Source organism: Oryzias melastigma, linkage group LG4, assembly GCF_002922805.2.
Source record: "Oryzias melastigma strain HK-1 linkage group LG4, ASM292280v2, whole genome shotgun sequence".
NCBI lineage: Eukaryota > Metazoa > Chordata > Actinopteri > Beloniformes > Adrianichthyidae > Oryzias > Oryzias melastigma.
The window spans coordinates 2747702-2769929 of record NC_050515.1 but is presented as its reverse complement, the minus strand read 5'-3'; the positions used below and the strand labels follow the sequence as shown (position 1 = coordinate 2769929).

Genomic DNA, 22228 nt, shown 5'->3' with positions numbered 1-22228 from the left:
CGCCTGCCGACCGTCGCGGAAACAAATCGCGTCTGGTGTGACCATTAGAGCGCCGCGAAGCGGCGCGCTCTCCGCTCCGCGCCGCTGCACGGCGCTATCTATCGCGTCCTCTGTGACTCCGGCGTAAGTTTCCTAAAGAAAACCTGCTACCGACCAGGTTTCGTTCACAGACTCAGTTACCATAGTGATTGATTCTGAGTTCATCTTAACCCGCTTCTTGGAACGGGCCCCAGTAGTTTTAAGATCAAAACAAGGAAAAAAACAAACAAAAAACGACGCTTCGACGACCAAATTATACGTCGACTATTTTAATAGTCGAATAGTCGTCGATTAGTCGAATAATCGTGGCAGCCCTACAGCGTTCTCTGATGATGACAAACACCATCCATTTACTAAACACAAAACACATTCTACAAACCCAGTGCAATAAACATGTAACTGGTCATATTTAATTTTTCTGACATTGAAATGTTTTATCTAACCTGCTAACATCCACTTAATATTATTAAAACATGCAGACAATGAGAAGTTTACGTAATAGGAATGGATGTAACCATTCGTTTTAAGAACACTTTGATTCATATCATAATTTCTGACTGCCCGTCAGATTCATTGTAAATGTATGCTTGTAAAGCGCTTTTCTGCCTTCCTTAAAGGCCCAAAGCGCTTTACAGTCACAGACACATTCACACACTGGTGATGGCTCCACTGCTGAACACTGGCACCAACCTTCCACCAGAGCCAATGTGGGGTTCAGTGTCTCGCCCAAGGACACTTTCGACACATGGGCAGGCAAGGCGGGAATTGAACCTGCAATATTCCGATCAGAGGTCGACCGCCCTACCACTGCACCACGGCCGCCCACAGTAAATACTGGTTCATTTTGATGCCAATAGCATTTGGTGTGGACTGATTTGATTTTAATTGCGAGGAACGGGGGAGGAGGAGGGGGCTGATCCGCGGTACACATGTGGCACGAACTGGCTAACGGGCCGGTGATCCGTCACATCACTAGTTTCACGCATAGCCGCAGGCAAAAAAAGAGCTAACAGCGCCACTCGGAGGCCAAAAGTATATTACAGCCAGAGATGTTTTGGAACATACATAGGTTACATCAATAGGCTTCTGGAGCCATGACTTGGTGGGCCAAATTTGGCCTGCGGGCCCCACTTTGGACACCCATGGAATAGATAAAGGAAGATTGTTCTGGTCATTGGGAGCTTTAACAAAATAACTTTTCCTGGATTGTTTTTTATGTCTCTGAACAAAAAGAATACCTGGTTATTATGGCGTAACTTATGTTGTCAACTAAAAAGAAATAGTTATTGTTTCAAATAAAAGAGAAGATCAAGATAAATGAAATTATCTTGAGTCTAGCTTACCTCTGAGTAATGTCAATTAAATAAAATGATCATGAACATCTTTGTAGGAATACATAAGAGGAAGTTCTTTCAACTGTTTTTCAGTTCAGCTCCCCTGAAAGAAGAGAAACACTTGATTACAGTACATGATCCAGTTCATCCGCTTTGAGCCGATGCGTCCTAAGTCGCAGCGATGAACCCCAGATGAACTTTTCCTCACGTCTCACCTTTGAGCTCCTTAAACCTTTCCTCTGCAGTCATGCTCTGTCTGTGCTGATTCTCAGCCCATCTCTGCCACTCATGCTTCCTTCCTCACAAACCACCCGTGCAGTATTGATTTCATCTGCCTTTCAGTAACAAAACAAATATTCCTGACCATCCAGGAAGCTAGAGAACAGCTGAGGCCCCCTGAGCCGGCTTGCTATCCTGAAGCAGGTTTGGTGTGTGGTAGGATCCATGTGGATGGCAGGATGCATGCTTCCCAGCAGAACATGTTGATAACAAGACAAGCAGAGCATGTACTTGATGGTTTTATTGACATGTAGACTCCCAGTCTTTGCAAGGTCAGAAAACTCATTCCAGACCCAAGTCAGTTCAACATCTTCACCCGATTTCCCTGAAACTTCTGCCGGTTTTATTTGGGATTCTGTTTCTCCACATTTACCCTTTTTCTCATGGAGAAGACACCCCTCCCCCCATCAAGGACCAGCCTTTGCTTCATGGAAACCCTTTAAACGAAGAAATAAACTGCTGAAAGACAATGACAGTACAGTACAGCTACAGTAGCCACAGTCAGTTCCCAGAACTTCGCACCCTTGGGGGGCCAGCGCTTTATTGCCCCCAGCTAAACCAGGCTGGATAACCGAGTCCTGACACTTGGGTCTCAAGCGGGTTCAAGTCTGGCACTTCCAAACTGGCATCAAACTCTGACATAACTGCCAACAGACAGTTTCCAAACAAACTTGAAAAAGTCAGACTGCTTAAGTCCCAAATGAGCATTTGTGCACAGAATGAGGACTTTGCATTTTGGCCACTTTCACTAGTGTTGTTTATTGGACTGTTGGTACTGGCTCTGTCTGCAGCCAATACCAAACTACATGCAGACTAGTTTACTTCTCCGTTTGTCTGCTCCTCTGGATCCTTGAGATATTCCACAAGATCTGCTCTCTGTGAGGGTGTGGCCATCAACTACAAAACATGAAAGAAAGTTTTTAGGTTTTATGTCCACACAACACGTTCTTACTCCCAAGTCGTCACATGTTGACGTTTGGTTAAGGACCCCTCCACGTAGGGCTGTAACGAGAACCTGAGCACTCGGATACTGTGCTCTTGAAAGTTCGAGTATGAATATTTGCGACATCCGAGATCGCTGATTCGCAATTTTTATAAATATGGTTGTGTAGTAAAATATCTAAAATGCAGAATAATGTTGGATTTTAAGTTTAAACTAAAACAAAGCTGAATGAGCAACACTACTTTCACCAGAAGTAAACAAATCTTCGTGTCGGTGAAGCTTCCAGTTTTCAAAGTAAATCTTTTTTCTGTTCAAAAACTGAGACTAAAGTTCCACTCACTGACATAATTCTGAAAAAAGTGATTAGTTTTAACACAGGACCTTTAGCTCCAGTGTTACATTCTTTTGGTTATGGTAAATCTTCAACAGTTTTACGTTAACAAAACGTAACTGAACATAGCTGATTCTGTCGCGGAAAAAAACAACTTTTTTTTTATGGGCTCTGCACCAATATATAATGCTTAGAAGGTCAAATGTTGAGGAACTTTGAGGATGGAAAAACGGCAGAGCATTTTCAGGTTTTGTTGTTAAATTATCCAAAACAAGTTTTATGCTTTTTAGGATGTTTATGTTACTGCTGAACTTAACCAGAAGGTTGACAAAAAAAAAAAACCTAGCATCTCTCAAAAAACTTTTTTTCTAGCTAAATCCTTGTGTTCTTGTCAGTTTTGTTAATCTTGTTCTAATTAAAGGTATAAATGATGGTGATTTAATACATATAATTTCAATTTTCATGTATCCAGAGGCATACACATAGCAACAAACATTGTATTAGAAAGTAAGAATCGTGGTTCAATTCATGAATCGTTGAGCTTGATTCGTGAATCGATTTGGATCGCCACCTAAGTAACGATCCACAGCCCTACCTCCACGTTACTTTTTGACGTTTTGGGTGTCCCAACTCGTCGTTTTTCGATGTACCGGTTGTTCCAATTAAATCACGGGTCCCCAACCTCTGTACTGCAAACCAGAACCGGTCTAGTACCGAGACAATTAGCGCACCAGTACCTAAACTGGGTACCCTAACCAGACCAGATGTGGTACTGGACCCGAACCACCACCAGACGCATTACTGGACGCAAACCAGTACCTGGTTAAGGTTAGGGTACTGGTTCTGGGTTAGGGTGCCAGTACTGAACGCACCCCAAGGACCAGTGAGCATCCATTACTGCATCCAGTGCTACATCTCAAGGGTTGTGGACCCTTGATTTTACAATCAGCTAGCTTGTTAAAAAATGACAAACACCAAAAAAGTGACGCGGAAGGTGCCTTGACTAAACATCTATATGTGACGACTTTCGGATGAGAATGTGTTGGACCACAGATTTTTAAATGAAACACTATCAACATAGGACCTGAAACTTTTGCACAAATGCTTCTGTCCTTGACATGGTTGAAGAAAGTGATGAACATCCCAGCTCTTTGAGGAGATCCAGTTCCAACCCCTCACTGAAAGGGGTTCTTTTGATTAGCGTTTAGAAAATCTTTCTTGCTTTAGCTTGGAGGTTCTGATCCAGTCTGTTTGGTTGGGAAAATATTTGCTCCTTATGTCCTCTGAAGACTCGTTTCTTCACCACTGCCTGCGTTTATAGCTGTGCCTCAATCCTGACTCCCTTCTGTGTAAGCTATATGCAGACATGGTGACGCCATGAGCTGCACACATGCTCCAGACCCACGGTGAAGACACGAGATGGGGACGTCCCCAAGATGCTGACAAAACAGCCTCACCAACATGGACCAGCTTTCAAACCTTCACTTTAACCCGTTACCACCAGAGCTCCAGTGTTTGTGTTCTTTGATTTACTTTCACTTTTTTGTTAACCTGCTTTTCTCCTTCAAAATCTGCTGGAATCATGTTGATCGTGTTAACGGTTGAAAAGCTACAGCATTTTAAAGATTTTGTGTTGAAGTGTCACTGACAACACCACAGGTGTTAAAGGGTTAAATAATTCCAACAGTTAAGAAGTCCAACAATCCTGTGGTTCTAGATAACTATTGGGGTTTTGGTTACACATACCTACCGGAGGATTTCTAAACTCAACCTGTTATTACTAAGACATGTTTGAACAAGTTAGATATGATTGATTTTTGCATTAATAAAAACGTTCTTTCTCCTCTGAGGTGAATTTAACAGCATAATAAAACTGTAAAACGGCATCAAACAGAATCTGCAAATGGTGATTCTTCTTAGGTTCACAGTCTTCTTGTTCCTTTTCTGGCCTCAGAACAATTCAAATCTGTGCAGGCTTCGAACATGGATCTCAGCTGAAAGACTTTTAGAGGTCACAGTTAAAGTTTTAAAAAGCTTCTCTGACCTAGAATGCAGAATTCACAGATTTGAAGAGCAGATCTGCAGACGTCACTTTACTGTTGAGAACTGAGAAACCGCAAAGCAATCCAGAGATGAGAGAGAAACAAAACATTTGCTATTCATAAATAACAAAGGAAAAAGCTAATTAAGAAGCAGAAAAAGCAAATCCAATTATTGTTGTCTGACAGGAAGCAGGGACAGCAACAGTTATGGTGAAAAAGTGAAGCGAATAAGGAGAAAGCAATTAAAAACAATGCAGAAAAGAGGACAACTAATAATAATAAATGAATGAAGTTACAAAATATTACTGTTCAAGAAAGAGTTTGACCAGGATGGGGAATAGAAAAAGATGAATTAAAAAAAAAATGCAGAAAGGAAAGCCAAAAAACAAATGAAAGAATTAACAAAATAAAAGTTTATGATTGATTGCGCGCGTTGTGAGACTGGCTGTCTTGGGCCTCAACGTGCCTCACAGCTACTTGAATTATTTAACTTTTGTTGTTTACAACAATGTACACTAAGTAGTGGCACTGCTGTTCATGTTTACGATATCATCGATATTGTGAGCCATGTATCGTGTATGGTGTATCGTGAGGTACCCGGTGATTCCCAGCCCTACCAGCTGAAATACATAAAAAATGAAAAAAGAGGAATCTCATAGATCTGCTGGGATTTTTTAATCCAGTGCAGTGTGGGTGATAGATGGCAGTGTCCTCCCCTGTTGAAGGTGCTTTTAGAGATTCCTCAAACAGTGTATTTAAGTTCAAATATGCTGACCTGTCATTGGTCTTCGGGCTGTTCTAGACATCAGTCCCATAGGACATCTTCCACAGCTGCTTCTGTTCCGACCCATGATGTTCTTTTGGGCTGACTAGTTAGTCCAATGGGAGCTTTGTCCAGAGCTCAAACCCTGAACTCCTGCTGATCAAAATGAAGTCTGATGGAGCTGGTGAAAAAGATTACATTATTTGGTTAAGAAAGGAGAATTATTTAGTTTTTTCATGTTCCCAATATCAGTAGGATTAAAGAAACACTTCAATCATCTTTGTATCTATTGTCAAGCTGTTTCAAGTGGAATTTTAATTATGAAGATACTGTTTGTTGTTTTCTTGGACATAGTATCTGCAGAGCGACAAGAGTTAAGCAGAGGAGTAATCCTGTCCTCATTTCCCATCATACTTTTGTTTACTTTCTCTCCCGTTAGCTTACAACCAATCACACTCCAACCTTACATTACCACGGCAACAAAAATGGTGAGCAAAATTGGATTTATCCAGCCGCACAGTTTGGATCCAGATTCCAGCTCAAACAAGGAAAATAAAGATGTTCATGGATCTATTTGTCTACAAGTGAAAGCATCAGAATGGGGTAGAACAGGAAGGTTTTACCCTACAGGTTGTAGCTTCCACATCAAAATACAATATTTTTCAGGCAGCATTTTTTAATCTGCTCCTAATTCACCACAATTTGAATAAATAAATACGCAGAAATACAATTTCAAGCTTTATTTGCTTTATATATGTCCTCCATCATGAGATAAATGCTACAAGAACATGTTAAAAACATTGTCTCCGCATATTTGTGCAGCTCTGTCTGCCGCCTCCCTTCAGCGCTTTGATCAGGTCACCTGCTCAGACGAGTGCAGTGAAGGTGTGCAGGTATCTGCGGTCAGCTTGGTGGAGGAGCTGCAGACGGAGGAGCCGGAGCAGGAGGAAGGAGGCCTGCTGGAGCGCAGACGTGGTGGTGGCTTTAGGCTGTTCGCAGCAGCAGAGGGAGTATGTGTGGGAACAAATTGCGGACAGGAATTCATTAGGCTCGTTGTGCGATAACGAGTGCTTGTGGTTTTAATTGACTTAATCAACAAATAGAATTAATCAGAGATTTCTAATTAATGTTAATTGACTGAAATTTCCACTGGGTCACAGGCCCAAAGCCCCCCACCCCGCTCCCCCTCCCTCCCTGCGTGGTTTCGTTGCCACCTTCCCCTCCGCTGTGTCCTTGTCTTCCTGCTTTCTCTCTGTTACTTTGAGTTGATCTTCATCTTTTCTCTGCTACTTTACTTCCTCTACTTTGCTAAACAGTTTCTTTTTCCTCCTGGTTGTCATTTCCCTCTTTGAGTTCAGATCCAGTTGTGTCAGATTTGAAAAAGTTTGTTTTTTATGCAAACTCGACCTAAAACGTGAGACGGATTTATGTCTATCAGACACCTGATGCCCATCAGCATTCAAGCCTCTGGACTCCACGGTCAAGAGGCTCTGATGATGTTCAGTGAGCAGGAAACATGGTGGGGGGGACTCCAAAAACTCTTGACATTGAAACTCCTCCGGCTTCCTCATTCCTTCATCCCTCGCTTCATGACAGGTTTCAGTAATTAGATTGTTGAGATGAGGATGTGGTGGAGAGTTAAGAGGATTTTGTTTTGAAGAGATGGAGATTTAAGACGGAGAGATATAGAAGTGGGGTTGGGGGGGGATGAGAGGCTGAGCTGGAGTGAGATGAGAGGGAAAGATCGAGTTCTGTCTGTCGCTCCAGAGGAGGACGAGTGGAGAACGGGCAGAACATTTCTGTCCATGTTATGATATAAATGTTGACAGAAGTAGCAGCAGTAACACCTTCATGCAGAAGGAGGCAGCTGAAATGTGAGGTTTCACACACCTGGAGAAGAGCTCAAACCCTTACTTCTTGACTTTTTTTTTTCTTAAAGCTCATAAACTACTGAATCTGGACACTCGTGACTAGGGGTGTGCCAACATATCGATATTGCAATATATCGTGATATTTAGTCCTGCGATTGATTCTGGATGGGTTCTCACTAAGTATTGATCTTTTATTTTCGTTTGAAAAGGCTGTAAACCACATGTGTCAAAGTCAAGGCCCGGGGGCCGGATCCGGCTCTCCGGGTAATTCTATCCGGCCCTCCAGATCTTTTTATTTTATTGTTATTAATGGACCGATGTTATCTTGTACTTATTTCTAACTTGTATAATTTTGACAAAATATCTGGACAGTGTTGTTTTTAACAGGAGGCAATGAAGAATTGCTCCCTTCTGAAACTAGCCTCTAGTGGTCTCTGGTTGAACTGCAGCATGAGTTTGCTTCCACATGGTGGGGCCTCACATCACTGGCAAGAAGAGGAACGTATGGCGGATACTTATAAAGCGTTTTTCTACCGTCCTCGACTTCTGCCTCTGGACGTTGATGTCTCCAGCCCTCCTGTCCATGTTTGCGTCACATTCAGAAACGAGGATTGGGGTTGATTGGAAAATAGAAATCCATGATTCCAGACACAGATGTTCCCGGCAGGAGTTCCCATGTTTTCTCTTTGCTGTTCTGTGTGGATTAATTTTATTTACAAAAATCACAGCGTTCATTATTTTTATGACCTAAAATGATCCACAGCTGTTTGCAGAGTGAGTGTGCACGTCTATATCTAGTCTGAGCACATGGATGGAAGACTTGTCCTAAAACACCATGGGGATATTGAGCCCTTTACCACCAGAGATGTTGCCGGCAACACCTAAGAAACTCATGCTCCTTGACATTTTGTAACTTTTACGCGATGAATGTGAATTTGCTGAATCTGTTGTTGACAAAAGCGGCATTTCAGAATCTACTAGGATGTTAATTGAATAAATGGTTGAAGAGTTACGATAGTCAAAACAATGGCAACAACCGAGCTAAATATCCAGTGTTAAAGGGTTTTTGAATGTAAGCTTCATTCATTATGTTTTACGTATGAAACCTCACAGACTTTTAAAGGCTTTTTTATTCAGACTTGTCACCTCAGATTGTCCTCAGGATTGCAGAGGTTTTTCCTTCTTTTTCAGCTTCATTCTGGGAAGTCTGAGCTGAAACAGGATGATCATTTTTTTTTTTTTTTTAAATGTTCAGAAGTTTATGAAAAGGCAGAAAGGAAGAGTTGTCTGCCTGCAGAAGTTTTACCCGACACTTTTGGGGTTTTAGATCTCTGCTTATAATTCCTTTGTTTATGTTTTGAAGGATTCATGAAGGTTGATGCTTTGACTAAAACAAACTCTTTTTTTACTGTCTGGGTAAAGAAAACTAACTTAGCAAGAAAGTTTAGGAATGCTGTATGACATTTAACTGTTTGTTACCAATAAAAGGAAAAAAAAATATTTTCTATAAACTTTTGAATTTCTGAAACTTTTACAACTGGATATTAAAGCTTGTTTTACTGAGGAGTGCAGTCCAGTCAAGTACAGTATAGTTTGGTACGGTACAGACGGTATGATACAGTCCAGTATTGTGCAGTCCGGTACGGTGCAGTATGGTATGATACAGTCTAGTACGGTAGAGTCCAGTCCAATACAGTACAGTACAGTCAAGTCCAGTACAGTCCAGTCTGGTACAGTCCAGTCTGGTACAGTCCAGTATGGTAGAGTCTGGTGTGATACAGTCCAGTACGGTGCAGTCCGGTCTGGCACAGTCCAGTATTGTAGAGTCTGGTATGATACAGTCCAGTCTGGCACAGTCCGGTACAGTCCAGTACGTTGCAGTCCTGTATGGTACAGTCTAGTACAGTGCAGTCCGGTACGGTGAAGAACTGTATGGTATAGGTACGGTTTGGTTAAAAGCATTAATATCATAATGAAAAGAAACACTTTTACAATAGATCAAGAGATCCGTTGCATAAAATCCCAAATCCTAAAATAGGAAGCATCTTTGTTTCTCTGCTGAATCCCTGGTTTCCTTCTTTTCACTTCACATCTTTTTTTAATCCTGTCTTACACTTTTTCCTGTTAGTTTTCATCTCAGCAAATCTCCTCTCTGCCTCTTCCCATTTTCTCTTCTTTCAGAGTCCAGCTCTTGTTTTTTTTTTTTCCTTTGCTCTTATCCCCGTCTCTTCCTCTGCAGAACTCTGCGGTTTCCCATGCAGCTCAGAAGAAAAGCTTTTTTGCAAATATTGGTTTGACTTTGTCTTTGGAGCTTCTGAGTCAATACCGGTCCAGGCAGGCTGAAGCCGTTCAGAGGAAAGCAGCGAGAGGCAGGGATCAGAGCCAAACCAGCAGAGCAGAAACAACAAAAATCTCACTTTGTATCTCTGCATAAAAGAATCTTACAAGAGAAACCTTTGCTAGACTAAAGCTGCTCTTTTTAAACATGAAGTTTTTTCTTCAGAAAACACATGAATCCGATTATTGAAGTGATCCTGGACTGATTTTACTGTCCTGCTGGGTAAACAAAGCTCAGCTTCACAAAACCAGAAATGATGAGTGAGTGGAGCTGGGGATGTCCTCGGCTCATGTTCTGCATGTCCCTCTCAGTGGATGACCGGATCCTCTGAGCGATCCTGTCTGCAGCAGCACAGCGTCGCCTCTTCCTTCAGCTTAACACTTTTCTTGTTTTTATTAAACACATCAGCAGAAACACAAACCTGGCTCCTCCTCCTGATCCTGAATGCAGCTTTCTGCAGCCTCATCTCCTGTTCGGACCACCGACGGAGCCGCAACTGTGCTGCAGGATGTGTGTGTGTGCACAAAAGACAGAGGAGAAAGCTTTTCATTGTGATAGTGTTTAATATTTATTGGAAGAAGGTAAAGAAAATGTAAAGGCTGCGCGTCTCAAGCTGCTGGCAGGATTAGCATAAATAGTTTAAGACTCGGACGTGTTTGGTCGCTGCAGAGGAGGGAGGCCGTCCCTCATTCACTCTGACACACACACACACACACACACACACTAAAGCATACTTGTAACACACAAACACCAAAATCTTGCAAAGGCAGATACACACATGTTAATGTTTGCCAGTTTAAAGTGCCCATGTAACTTGGATTTTTAAACATTCACTGACTTTGAATTGAAACTTATCAGCATACAGTGATTTCTAAGAGGCTCCGCCCCTCTTTTATGTCACCTGCTCTTTTGCGTTATGAGTAGGGCCGGGAATCAATTAAAAAGGATTAACAAATTAATCGCAAACCTGGAAAAAAATTAATTGTGATTAATTGCTGTAATTTTAATTTTAGTGTTAGTATTTGCCGACCACTTATTATCTGCAAATAATCACAATATTAAATCACACATGAAACTCTACATTTCGAACATTTATTTTTAATTAGTGTTGTCAATCGATTTAAAAAAAAAATCAGATTAGCCTTACTTTTGTGTTATAATTAATCACAAATAATCACAATGTTTTACCAGGTAAAATGTATTTGTACAATATGGCCCTGGACCACGGATCAAATAGTCGCTTTTTGTGAAAAAGTGTTCTAAACCACCACCGCTATCAACCTCCCGAAATCACCTCGACATCAATAAACCCATCCAATATTATTTCATTTATGAGACGCTCCGGATTATAATGGACTCTGTTGTTGTTTTTTTTGGGGGGCGGGTTTTTAAGTAAAGCTTTAAAGTGCGCCTTATTGTGCGTAAAATATGGCAGATATTTATAAGATTTTTTGCCTTTTGTTTCTTCATTTCCTCAAGGTCTTGTGTTTTGTGAGCATAAATGTGTGCATGAATAATATTCAGAATAGTTTCCACCATCTTTTTACATAGAAGTTCCTGAAAGTGCAAACAGGATGAGAGTTTCAGCCGCTGCTGGTTTGTTCTGACTCTCACAGCTGTAAAGATGGATCATTGATGTCTTCTGTTTGCTGTTGACGGGCTGTAAACTGAAAAGAACTTTGTGTCTCTGTTCTGCAGTGTCTGTCCTCAGAGATCCGAGCTCGGCGCCGAGGAGTGTCGTCTGTCCTAAAACTGTGCCAGAAGCTTCTCCTGCAGAGCCAGGTGAGAGAGGCTAACGTAACCTCCTCTCAGCATGTTATAGCCGAGGAGAAAACGTAGTATTCCTTGTTGTTGTAGTGACACAGTGAAGGAACCTATTCACTTCCTATATCTTTTTTATAGGTTGTAGTCCCGCCCACCACTCAGAGGATAATTTCTAATGAATTCCTGCCGCTTTGCAGAAACTATGTCCTAGAAAACAACATTTTTTTTCTATTTCTGCCAAATGTGGCATAATTATAATTAAAAGACTTCTGGTAAGATGAAAAGATGATCGAAGTGGGACTTCAAACCATTTTATTTTAGCTAAAAGTAGTGGTGTCATGTGATTAATTTTTTTGTGCAGTTATTAATTGTGACATGTAGTTAATTAATCTAATTAATTGATTTTAATAGGAATGATTTTAACCCAATAATTGCTGCTTCATTTTTTAGATGTTTTTTTAAGTTTGTGACATTGTGGCGCAGTAGAAGATCATACTACTAAAAAATATGGCTTTTTTTTTTATTTTTTATTCTAAACAACTTCTAACTTTTACTTCACTGATTGGGGTATTTTTTTAATCAATCTTGATAAAATAGCCAAATAGAAAAAATAATTAAAAATCGGGTCTAGAGTGTTAATTTACTCCATCAAATAACAGTAGGAATACTTTTGTAAGCATCCAGGAAATATTAAACACAAACGTTTTATTGATACTATAATTCAAATGTTGATATACTTTATTTCAAAGTTTACCACAACAACAAGACAGAAGAGAAGACATGAGAGTGGTTTTAAAGTTTCTTTCAACCTATTTGGGTGATTTTTATCATTTTAAAGACTGGGATGAAGCAAAAAAGAAATACAGAGAATCTAAGAAGAAAGAAATGAAACACTGAGGAGAAATGTAACTATTTAAGCTTTGTTATTTTTTGTTAATTCTTTTGCTTCATCATCTGGACAAAAACAAGCACCAAGAGGTCAACTTTCCCCCTAAAATGAGGCTTTTTTCAAATTTCTCATGACGATCACCTTTCTTAAAAAGTACCTAGAGCAGAGCGCTATTTGTGGACGCCATGACAACGTGATGCTCCGTGTATTAAACAGTCTGCTCTTGTTAAAAAAAAAAAAAAAATATATATATATATATATATATATATATATGTGGGGGGGTGTATATAATATAACAGGACTGAAGTTCTATTGATTTATTTATTATTTGTATTTTTCTGAAATGACCACAGTATGAGCGGGTTTAAATGCTCCTTCAGGAATGCATAAGACAGAAGGAACCATCCAACTCAAAAATTAGATTAGCGCGATTATAAAAAATAACTCACCAAAATGTCTGTAATTAACTGATCGTGATTAACACAATAATTTAGTAGTTAAAAGCTTTGATCTTTTGACCCTTCCCCCTCCACCTGTTGGGACAGGCGGGCCCCATGGCAGAGGTGGGTCCAGATGCAGAGCAGCACCAGGAGGCCCTCCAGCTGCTGTCAATCAACCTGCAGAGGAGGTGGGAGGCGATCGTGATGCAGGCGCTGCAGTGGCAGAACAGGCTGAGGAGGAAGCTGGGGGAGCAGCAGGTCAGTGCTCGATTCTCCTTCAGAATCTACTGGAATGACTGTGTTAACGGTTGAAAAGTTACAGATTTTGTGTTTAAGCGTCACTGGCGAAGCCCCAGGAATTAAAGGGTTAAAGCCCCTTCTGGGTATCCCCGACACGTGTTTGTTGGCCTGTTTTTATGGACGTGGAAGAGCTTAAAGTTGTTTCCCTGGAGTTGAAACAGACAGATTCACGGATGTAGGCAGCACAAGACGAAGCACTTTCAGCTAAAGAGGGGTACGTCAGTTATTTGGTTGCATTTTGGATTCAAGACGTCCAACGATGAACAGAAGACAGCAATATGTAAGCTATGCTTGGAGGCTATTCCCGCACCAATGCTAACACAACAAACCTATCCTTCAAGGAAAGTCCATAAAAATGAACATGAGATTACAAAAATAAGAGATAAACCAAGCTGTGGAACAGGACTGTAACAAGTATCTGAGCACTTGGATTCTTGAATATTTGTGACATCCAAATCTGTGATTCTCCATCTTTATAAATATAGTTGAGTGTAGTAAATTATCATGTAGTAAAATATTGATTGCTCTGAAATACAGAATAATGCATGATTTTAATTTATGAACTAAAACAAATCCAGAAGAGCCGCGCTACTGTCACCAGAGATGAACAAATCCTCAAAAGAAAGTGTCAGTGAAGCTTCCTGTTTTCAAAGTAAGCTTTTTAAATAACTGAAAGTATACTTTGTTTTATATCGTGATATATATTGTTATTGTTCTATAAAATAATTTATACCGTCATATACATTTTTTCCCATATCGCCCATCACTACTGCAAAGAAATTCTCCAAAAAGTTCAATGGATGCAAGAATTGTAAAGCTGCTACAAAATAAGGGCCCTCTGTGCAAATGGAACTTGAGCTCTGATGATGGAAGTAGTGCTTGATTTCAGTAAATATGACCTCCTTAAGCACCAAATTCAACCACATTTTCAATTCTTTAGAATTTATCAGATGTTGAGGAACTCTGTTGTGTGTAATAATGTGGAACATTTGAAGGTTTTTATTATGAAAAAAATACTGTTATCATTAAGAGGTTTGTTCATAGCATTTATTATAGATTCTAATGGTTAGTGACTTGAAAATGATGCTGATTGTCATTTGCATTTAATATTTATAAAAATCAAAGAAAAATATATTTTGGTCACTGTGGATTCAGTGTCGTGATTCTTTTTAGAGTTCAATATTCTTTGATTCTGTTTGGTTATGAAGTTGACTAAAGTTTAAACTGAACTTTATTTCTGTTACTATTTTCTTTTTCCCTTTAGATTTTCTTGATGTTATCCGTTATCTCATCGTCTGCAGAGGCAATAATATGTAATACAAATATGTGTCTATATGACTGTTGTTATTCAGAGTCTTACAGAGAAAAACACCCCCGCTCCCCCAGAAAGAGTCGGTGGGAAACTACTTTGGCTGCTCAGATTAAAAATACTAAAGAAAAAGTAGTAATTGTGCGGTCTGAGTTGTTGAACAAACGCGGTCTGCTGCTGGAATCAGCTGGATCTGTTTTTCCTCACTCAGTTGGAGGCGCAAATCTTTCTCCCCATCTTTCAGATTCACACACAAATGCGCTGCAGAGAAGACAAATCGCAGAGGCCAGACTCTCTGACCTCGCTGCCTGGCTGGAGAGTAATTTCACTTCAGCTGGAGATGGGAGAGGAATGAAGAGGGAGGCTGCAGGGAGGGGGGCAGGAAGAAGCTGAGGTCCATATATATGGGTGGTTTAGTTTATAAATGTACACTGCTGCTGAATGATAAAATGTTTGTCCTCTGCTGGTTTCTGTGTCCCCGCATCGGAGAGCGCGTTCCGTACAGATTGTGTTATTCATCTTGGGTACGAAGCCCCGAATTCAAAAGTCTTTTCTGGAATCCATTTCCACATGTTCCTCTAACAACTGATCAGATGATCACAGATGTTTTAAACTGAAGAAGTTTGCACGTTGGTCCAAAATGTAGTTCAAACTCAAAGAAACCGTGAGGGTGAAGATGAACATTGATGAACCTGGAAGCTCCTGAAGATGATGATTACTGGTCCCCAACCCCTGAGCCGCAAACTGGTTCCAGTCCGTGGGTGTGATGAAGAGGCTGAGACATTTGGATCCATGTGCAAACAGTTTAATGAGCCAGGGGAAGACATGAACGTAGTCAGAATCCAGGCAAAGGTCAAACTCAATGAGTGTGGCAGGATGGTGAATAAACAGGCAGGAGTCAAAACACAGAGACTCAGACATGGGAAGAATGCTCAGCCTGTATGCAGGTCAAAACAAGACTTCACACTGAGCTCTGCTTGGTGCCAGACTAAATACTGTTTGTGATGGTTGCCTGACGTGCAACACCTGGTGAACCATGGGAGCAGAGGGCAAGGGCTAATGGGAGACGAATGTGCTTGGGAGAGTGTCACAACTCAAGCGATAGCTCCCTCTGGTGGTTGAAGGTGGAGGAGTATGGTTGAAGTGTGACAGTAGGTCACACTGAATGCAGCTTTAAAAAAAAATCTTCAATCTTCTTCAAGAACCAACTACGATCGCTAAATCAAAAGCTCCAAGGTAACAAAGATAATTAAAATAACCAGTGAAGATTTGGATTAAGAGTCTTTGATTTCACAGATAAAGAAATCTTCCATTTATGGAACAAACCAGGAGTTTTCCTCAATATAAGGATTTATTGAAACACCTGTTCCCACGTACAAGCCCATTGTGAATAATGCAGGGACTGACTTTCTAATGTTACATGTGTGCTGCAAATAAAGTTGCAAACACGATGGATTCAAGTTCCATACTTTAGAACATGTGTCAAAGTCAAGGCCCGAGGGCCGGATCCGGCCCTCCAGATCATTTATTTTATTGTTATTAATGGCCAGATGTTATCTTGCGCTTATTTCTAACTTGCATCATTTTGACAAAATATATTTTCACAAAAAGTAAAATATTGAAAGTTATTTAAGGTTTAAGTTGATTTATTCTGTGATAATATTCCTGCCTTTTTATTATTCACAATTATGATAAAAACTTACGGTTTTAAAGTTTTAAACATTGCCATGTCGACCGTCAGAGTCAGCAGCTCCCTGCTAATGTCTGTCTAACCAAAACTACCTAAAGAAAACAAATAAACAAAACCTGCAAACTAAGACTATCAACGTCCATTCCCAAACTAAAATAGAAAAACCCAGAAGTATAAGAATACTGAGGACAAAGAGGGAAAAAAGAACAAAAAAATAAATAAAAGTAAAATAAAATATAAAATTTATAAAGTAAGGATTACTTAATTGGCATTCACTTAATTTAGACTCGATAAATTTACACATTGATGGCTGAGGTGCACATAGATGATGAATTATGTAGGTTTTTACATACGTTTGTGCAGTGATGTCCTCTTAGAGTTTGTGAGGAAAAACAAAAGATCCAGCTTTTAGCATATCAGTATAACTGAAGGTACGTCTAAACAGGAATAAATTCAACCTGTGAAGAACATACAGCAGCTGTGTTTTCACTGCAACAAGTGTTAGCTGGAAGTTGACTTCCCCTCTTTGGGTCTTGTGCGTGCAGGCCTTCATCTGACTGGTGTTCTGGTTAAACATCTACCTTCACAGAGCCTCAGATGTGGTTAGCTGCAGAGGTTCTGGTTGTGACCTTTTAAGCTGTTCAGATGACACTTTGGCAATTTATTTTGTAATATTAAAAAAAAAAGTTTTTGAGCCTTTCAGTTTGAGAGGACCAATTACAAAGTTTTTGTATTCAGAAATGCAGAAGCAGAAAGGCCAAAATCTTCATGTTTTATGCATTTTTGAAAAAAGTTATCAGGAAGTGGATTGCAGGAAACTTTCAAAGTAAGATCCACCCATCACTCTAAATTAAAAACATGTATTATCATGATCATTAGGGGTGTTGCGGATCACGGATTATCCGTGGTCCGTACGGATCAGAAGCCACGGTTCGGGACACGGTTCGGACACGTGTGTACCGCGGACCACTCCGACCCCCACCCCCAGCGAGCGCACACACCTCGGGCTCTCATAATTTAAACCAATTGTCCGTTCACATCAATGAAATTCTGTCAAATTCCTGTAAATCCTCTTTGTTTTGACCAGCGCTGAAGTAACAGCTTCACGGTTATTTCTTAAAGTCTGTTCCTGAATCTCCCGCTGCGTGTGGGCGGAGCTTTCAGAGCTTTTCCTGCATAGAGAATTTGGTGTCGGCCGCCACCAGCTCCTGGAAAAGGGGGGATGTGGCTGATTCTAGGAGCCCAGACTGAGAGAGAGTCCACGGAGACCCGAATGATGACAAAATGATACAACAGAAAAAATAATTTCAGTAAACCAATAACCAATATATAATCGCAAATATTTTGATTTTAATGTCAAGGTAACAATAATTATATATTTTGTTTTGGAAACATCGTCTGTGGACCCCCCTTCCTCTTAATTGAAAATGGTTCGGTCCGACTGGACTATTCTTCCACAGCTGTTTGTTACCGTCAGACCCACAGAGTTTGAGGGAGAGAAGACACGCTTTAAAATCAGGAGTTTAAACACCTGATTTAGAGGAGAACCTCCGTGAAAAAAGAAAAAAGGAGACAGTCTGTCTATTGCCGCGCGGAAAGGAGAGAGTGCTCGTAAACGGACAAGGGGGCGGGGCCATGAATTTGAGGGTTTCTTCTGAAGCTTTTGTATGGAGCTTCAAACTAGAATAATTTGTTGTTTTATTGTGTATCAAAATTAGGCTTGTTAGTTACATTTCTGTTTTATAATGAGGTGATCTATAGTAAAATATGTAAATTGAAAGAATGTTCAATAAAGTTACATAATAATAATAATAAAATAAACTTGTTAAGGTATACAAATCTGAAGTCCCCACGAGACACCACCACCTTATTTTAAGCCAGGAAAAACCCTGCAGCTTCCGTCACAAACTTTACTCAACTTGACGCGGATGGATAGATATCAGGTTTATTTAATGTTAAGACCTGAATAAAAGCATCAGTACACGTTTCAATTTCTGGATTCAAAGAATACATCCGTAATGGACATGATTTTATGGCAAGCCAAAAAGATCACCAGGAAAAGCGGGTGCAACAGTGCCACGTTTTACAGATAATTATTATTATTTTAAATATTTAAATGTCCCCATTTGGCGAGTGGGATCAGAACATTTGTATTTCAAGTGAACACCAGATAGATTTGGTATTTTCAAAACTATTTTTAAGCATTCTTTTCTCTGTTTTTGTAGATTTGTATGTATTCAGAAACTACAAGTTTTAGCATTTTGCTTGTGTTCAAACTTTAAAGATTTTTTGTTTTAATAAATAGGCCTCAGTGAGCAAAAGTTTTGAACTTTTGTGTAAGGGAAGTACTTTATATTCATTTTGAATATATGATTTGAAACGTTTCCAAAAATTAATTTAGCTTTCATGTTGTTGTTGTTGTTGTTGTTGTTGGTGGTGGTGTTTTTTTTGTTGTTTTTTTTTTTAACTTTTTACTGATCCGAAAAGTGATCCGAACCGTGACCCTAAAACCGTGACACGATCCGAACCGTGAGTTTTGTGATCCGCAACACCCCTAATGATCATGGGTATTTTTGGGCAATATGTGATCTAATTTTTTTTTAAAGGCAATGAGTGACTGAAGCATTTTCTGCTTGTTGCACAAAGATGAGTTTAAACTGAAAAAGGTCATTTCATTCTCTTTGGAGGCGAACGGAAATTGTTCACAACGAAAATGAATGAATGACTTTTTTTTTACGTTTCATTCAGTTTCAAGCCACTGGGGCTGCTTGAAACTTTGAACCAGAGAGTGGATAAAGAAAAACAAAACTGGGGATGTTTTGGTGTTAACTATTGCATTCTTTTTGTTATTGTCTGGATTTGAAATAAAGACACCATAGCCATGGAACTGGAGCACCGCGGCTGCTGGAAAGCTCTGTCTGCCAGGGATCTGGCAGAGCAGACAAGTGTCACCACTAGGGCTGGGAATCTCAGGGTAACTCACGATGCGATTTGATTCACGATACATGGCTCACGATACCGATAGTATCTCGATATGGAAAACACTGCAATAATCAATATATTACCTTGGTAATATATGATATATAACTATTTTTTTAAAAATGTACCTTTTTATTTTCCTAAAAACCTTCTTTTAGAACAATTTAAAACACAATATGTTCATTTAGTGCTTTATCCAATATTAAAATAAAAATTATCAATAAATACTAATGTGTCTTTACAATAACTACTTACATTTTAAGGTACCTAATAACAAAGCTTCAGTGAAGAAACAAAATGCAGAGTATATCAAAGGGCCTCACTTCAAAGAGCAATAAATGTGAAATACAAATTTATGATGCTGCATTTTAATTTATTTATGTCAGATAATTGATTATTGAGGCACGATATGAACTTTCAGCCTGTTATTATTATACGTTTATTGTTTTTTACAGTGCTCGGCCACTCCAACCGCTGTCTCAGTGGTTGTGCTTTGTGGCTTTTGTTGTCTTGTTGTGCTTCGGCTTGTTGACTCTTGTGTTGGACAGATCTTACTGTTACAAAAGGGGGTTATGAATCTTCTGATACACGAGGGGTGTATTTGTATAAACCCCCTCTCTATTTGAGGTTAAACTTTAGTTATATTAATTATGTTTATATGACTTTCTTGCAGGATCGGATGGAAAAGATAATAGAAGGAGAGAGTGGGATGTTGGAATGAGAGAACAAAAGAAAGGGGGTTGAAGAAGTTAGAGGATTTGAAAAATGAAGATGAGGAATAGCAGGAGAGAGAACTGCAAAAATAAGTAACAAGCTGGTGGATATTTATCATCATTACTGTCAAAATATAGACGTTAGTCAAACTATTATGAATATACGGAACCTATTGATTCTAAAACCTTCACACACAATACATATAGAGAACACATGTTAAGCATGCATCATTTCATCACACACGAGCAATCAGCCCTTTAAGATTTTATTGCATTTGTTTCACTGATGTTTTCTCTTGTCAAAAATGGATGAAACACTTTTATCTGGTAAATAAATTAGATACTTGTACCAATAATCAGGAGGGCTCTCATACTTTGAGGTAATCTGTGTGTGATGTATTTTCCCCAACAGTTTGATTGTTTTGGTCAGATCTGGAGCTTTAGTGACAGGAATCATACATTTCAGTTCCCTCACCCTGCATGGAGAGGTGATTTATCTGTGTGCCTCTGAATCACAATGCTGAGCTTCCTTTGACAACTGCTGTTGCGGTGGAGAGCGGGCCCCGGCTCCCCGAGCAGCTCTGGGGGGCGCATAGGAACATAAATAATCACCCAGACAACACCAGATCGCTGCGCTCTCCTTGGACCTTCCAGCAGATGCAAAGCTAACAAATGGGAGCAGTCAAGCCAGAGCTAATGGAAAAAAGTTCCACGATTTCACCTCTAAACTGCAGCACAGCCCGCATGCACAAACACGCACACACCTGCAGGAGCATCATTAGGACTGGTGCTTGATGTTCACGTGACAAACTCGCTGAACGGAGCAGGAGGTCAGATCTTTTCCACATTTAAAACTCAAAGGATCATCTAGTTTGTAGGAAGCAGAAAAGCTGGGATTATAAAAACATTCGTATTGGTTTTAAATATGAGAAAAAATAGAATTTAAAGCAGCTCCAGGCATCAGAGATGGGAGTTTACACCAGCACATTGATGTGAAAGCTAAAACTTCTGATCAAACCTTAATGAAAATGTTTCACAGGATTTCGTCTCACTATTTCTGAAGGTTTGACATGTTTGAAAATCTTCCAGAATAAAGTTCAAATACTGTTAAAATCACCCCGGAGCCTCGAATCTGTTTCACAATCCTGTCCTTAAGTTAAGAAGTATTTATGAAGAGTATCAAAAATGATGAAGTCCCAGAAGAGACGAGACGGCTCAACCATTCTGTCATCATCTTCTCTGGGGTTCAGCTCACACAGGGAGGTGTTAGTGGAGTGGAGGAGATGTTTTCTGGAAAGTTAAGCTGGTGGTCAATGACTACCAAACATTTCTGTTAGATAATCACTGAAGATCCAGAGATGATGGCTGCAGAAAACTTATACTCAGAGGAGCCGATTCTCCACATAGACAGCTGAAGGCCTCGGCTTCAACTGTAGTTTGGAGCTGACCACAAAGTCTCCAAACAGCACATGATTCTGGGAATCCCAAAGACAATCCTTCTTACACAGGGAAGCTGAGGTAAAGGAGCCATAGAGACCACAGACGCAATGTTTGCTTTGGGAGGCCTGCAGCTTCGGAAACATCTGGGTCCAGAAGGAAGTCTTTTTAGACCAGGAGTGTCAAACAATCGCACAAAAGGCCAAAATCCAAAACACAACTTAGGTCACGGATAAACAGGATAAACATTTATTGAACACTCTAAAACTAAATTTTTAAAACTTTCAAAACATAACTTTAACATAATTATGAACTAGATATATCGCATTACCTGTGATAATGCTAGTGTGAATGCTGTAAGCTGAAAGTGGCCACTGAAGATGCTAGCTGAAATCACTAAAGCTAAAAGCTGAAGATGATAGTGCTGAAATTGATAGCTAAAAACAGTGAAGCTGATAACCAACTAAAATGTTAGCTAAATGCCAAAATAGCCTAAAAAAACAAAAAAACAAACAAATAAAACAGGTAAGCCAAAACAGCTAACGTGTAAGTATTAGGTTAACTTCAAAACAGCCTAAAAACTTTTCTTAAAGCATAAATTAGGCAAAACAGCTAGCATGTACCTTACATATTAGCTAAGCTCCAAAACATAAATAAAATAAAAAAAGTCGAGTTTAAAGTGATCATGCTGTAGGAGTGCACGTGATCATGCTGTAGTATCGCGAGACTGACAGGTGTGTGGGTGAGTAAATCTGGCGGCGCGTGAG

The 22228-nt window shown here is 39.9% G+C and overlaps 2 protein-coding genes across 8 annotated transcripts in view; both read left to right on the top strand.

Moving 5' to 3' along the window:
• The window catches only part of akap6 (A kinase (PRKA) anchor protein 6), a gene marked incomplete at its 3' end in the record, with an annotated part of 208933 nt that extends 195642 nt beyond the window's left edge, over nucleotides 1-13291 (top strand). For all 6 annotated transcript variants that reach the window (XM_036211423.1, XM_036211427.1, XM_036211426.1 and 3 more), the window contains 2 exon segments: nucleotides 11639-11722; nucleotides 13139-13291. In XM_036211423.1, coding sequence (XP_036067316.1) covers nucleotides 11639-11722; nucleotides 13139-13291 — 237 coding nt within the window.
• Nucleotides 1-22228, top strand: part of tle5 (TLE family member 5, transcriptional modulator) — a 439890-nt gene that overhangs the window by 373161 nt on the left and 44501 nt on the right. The window lies entirely within an intron of this gene.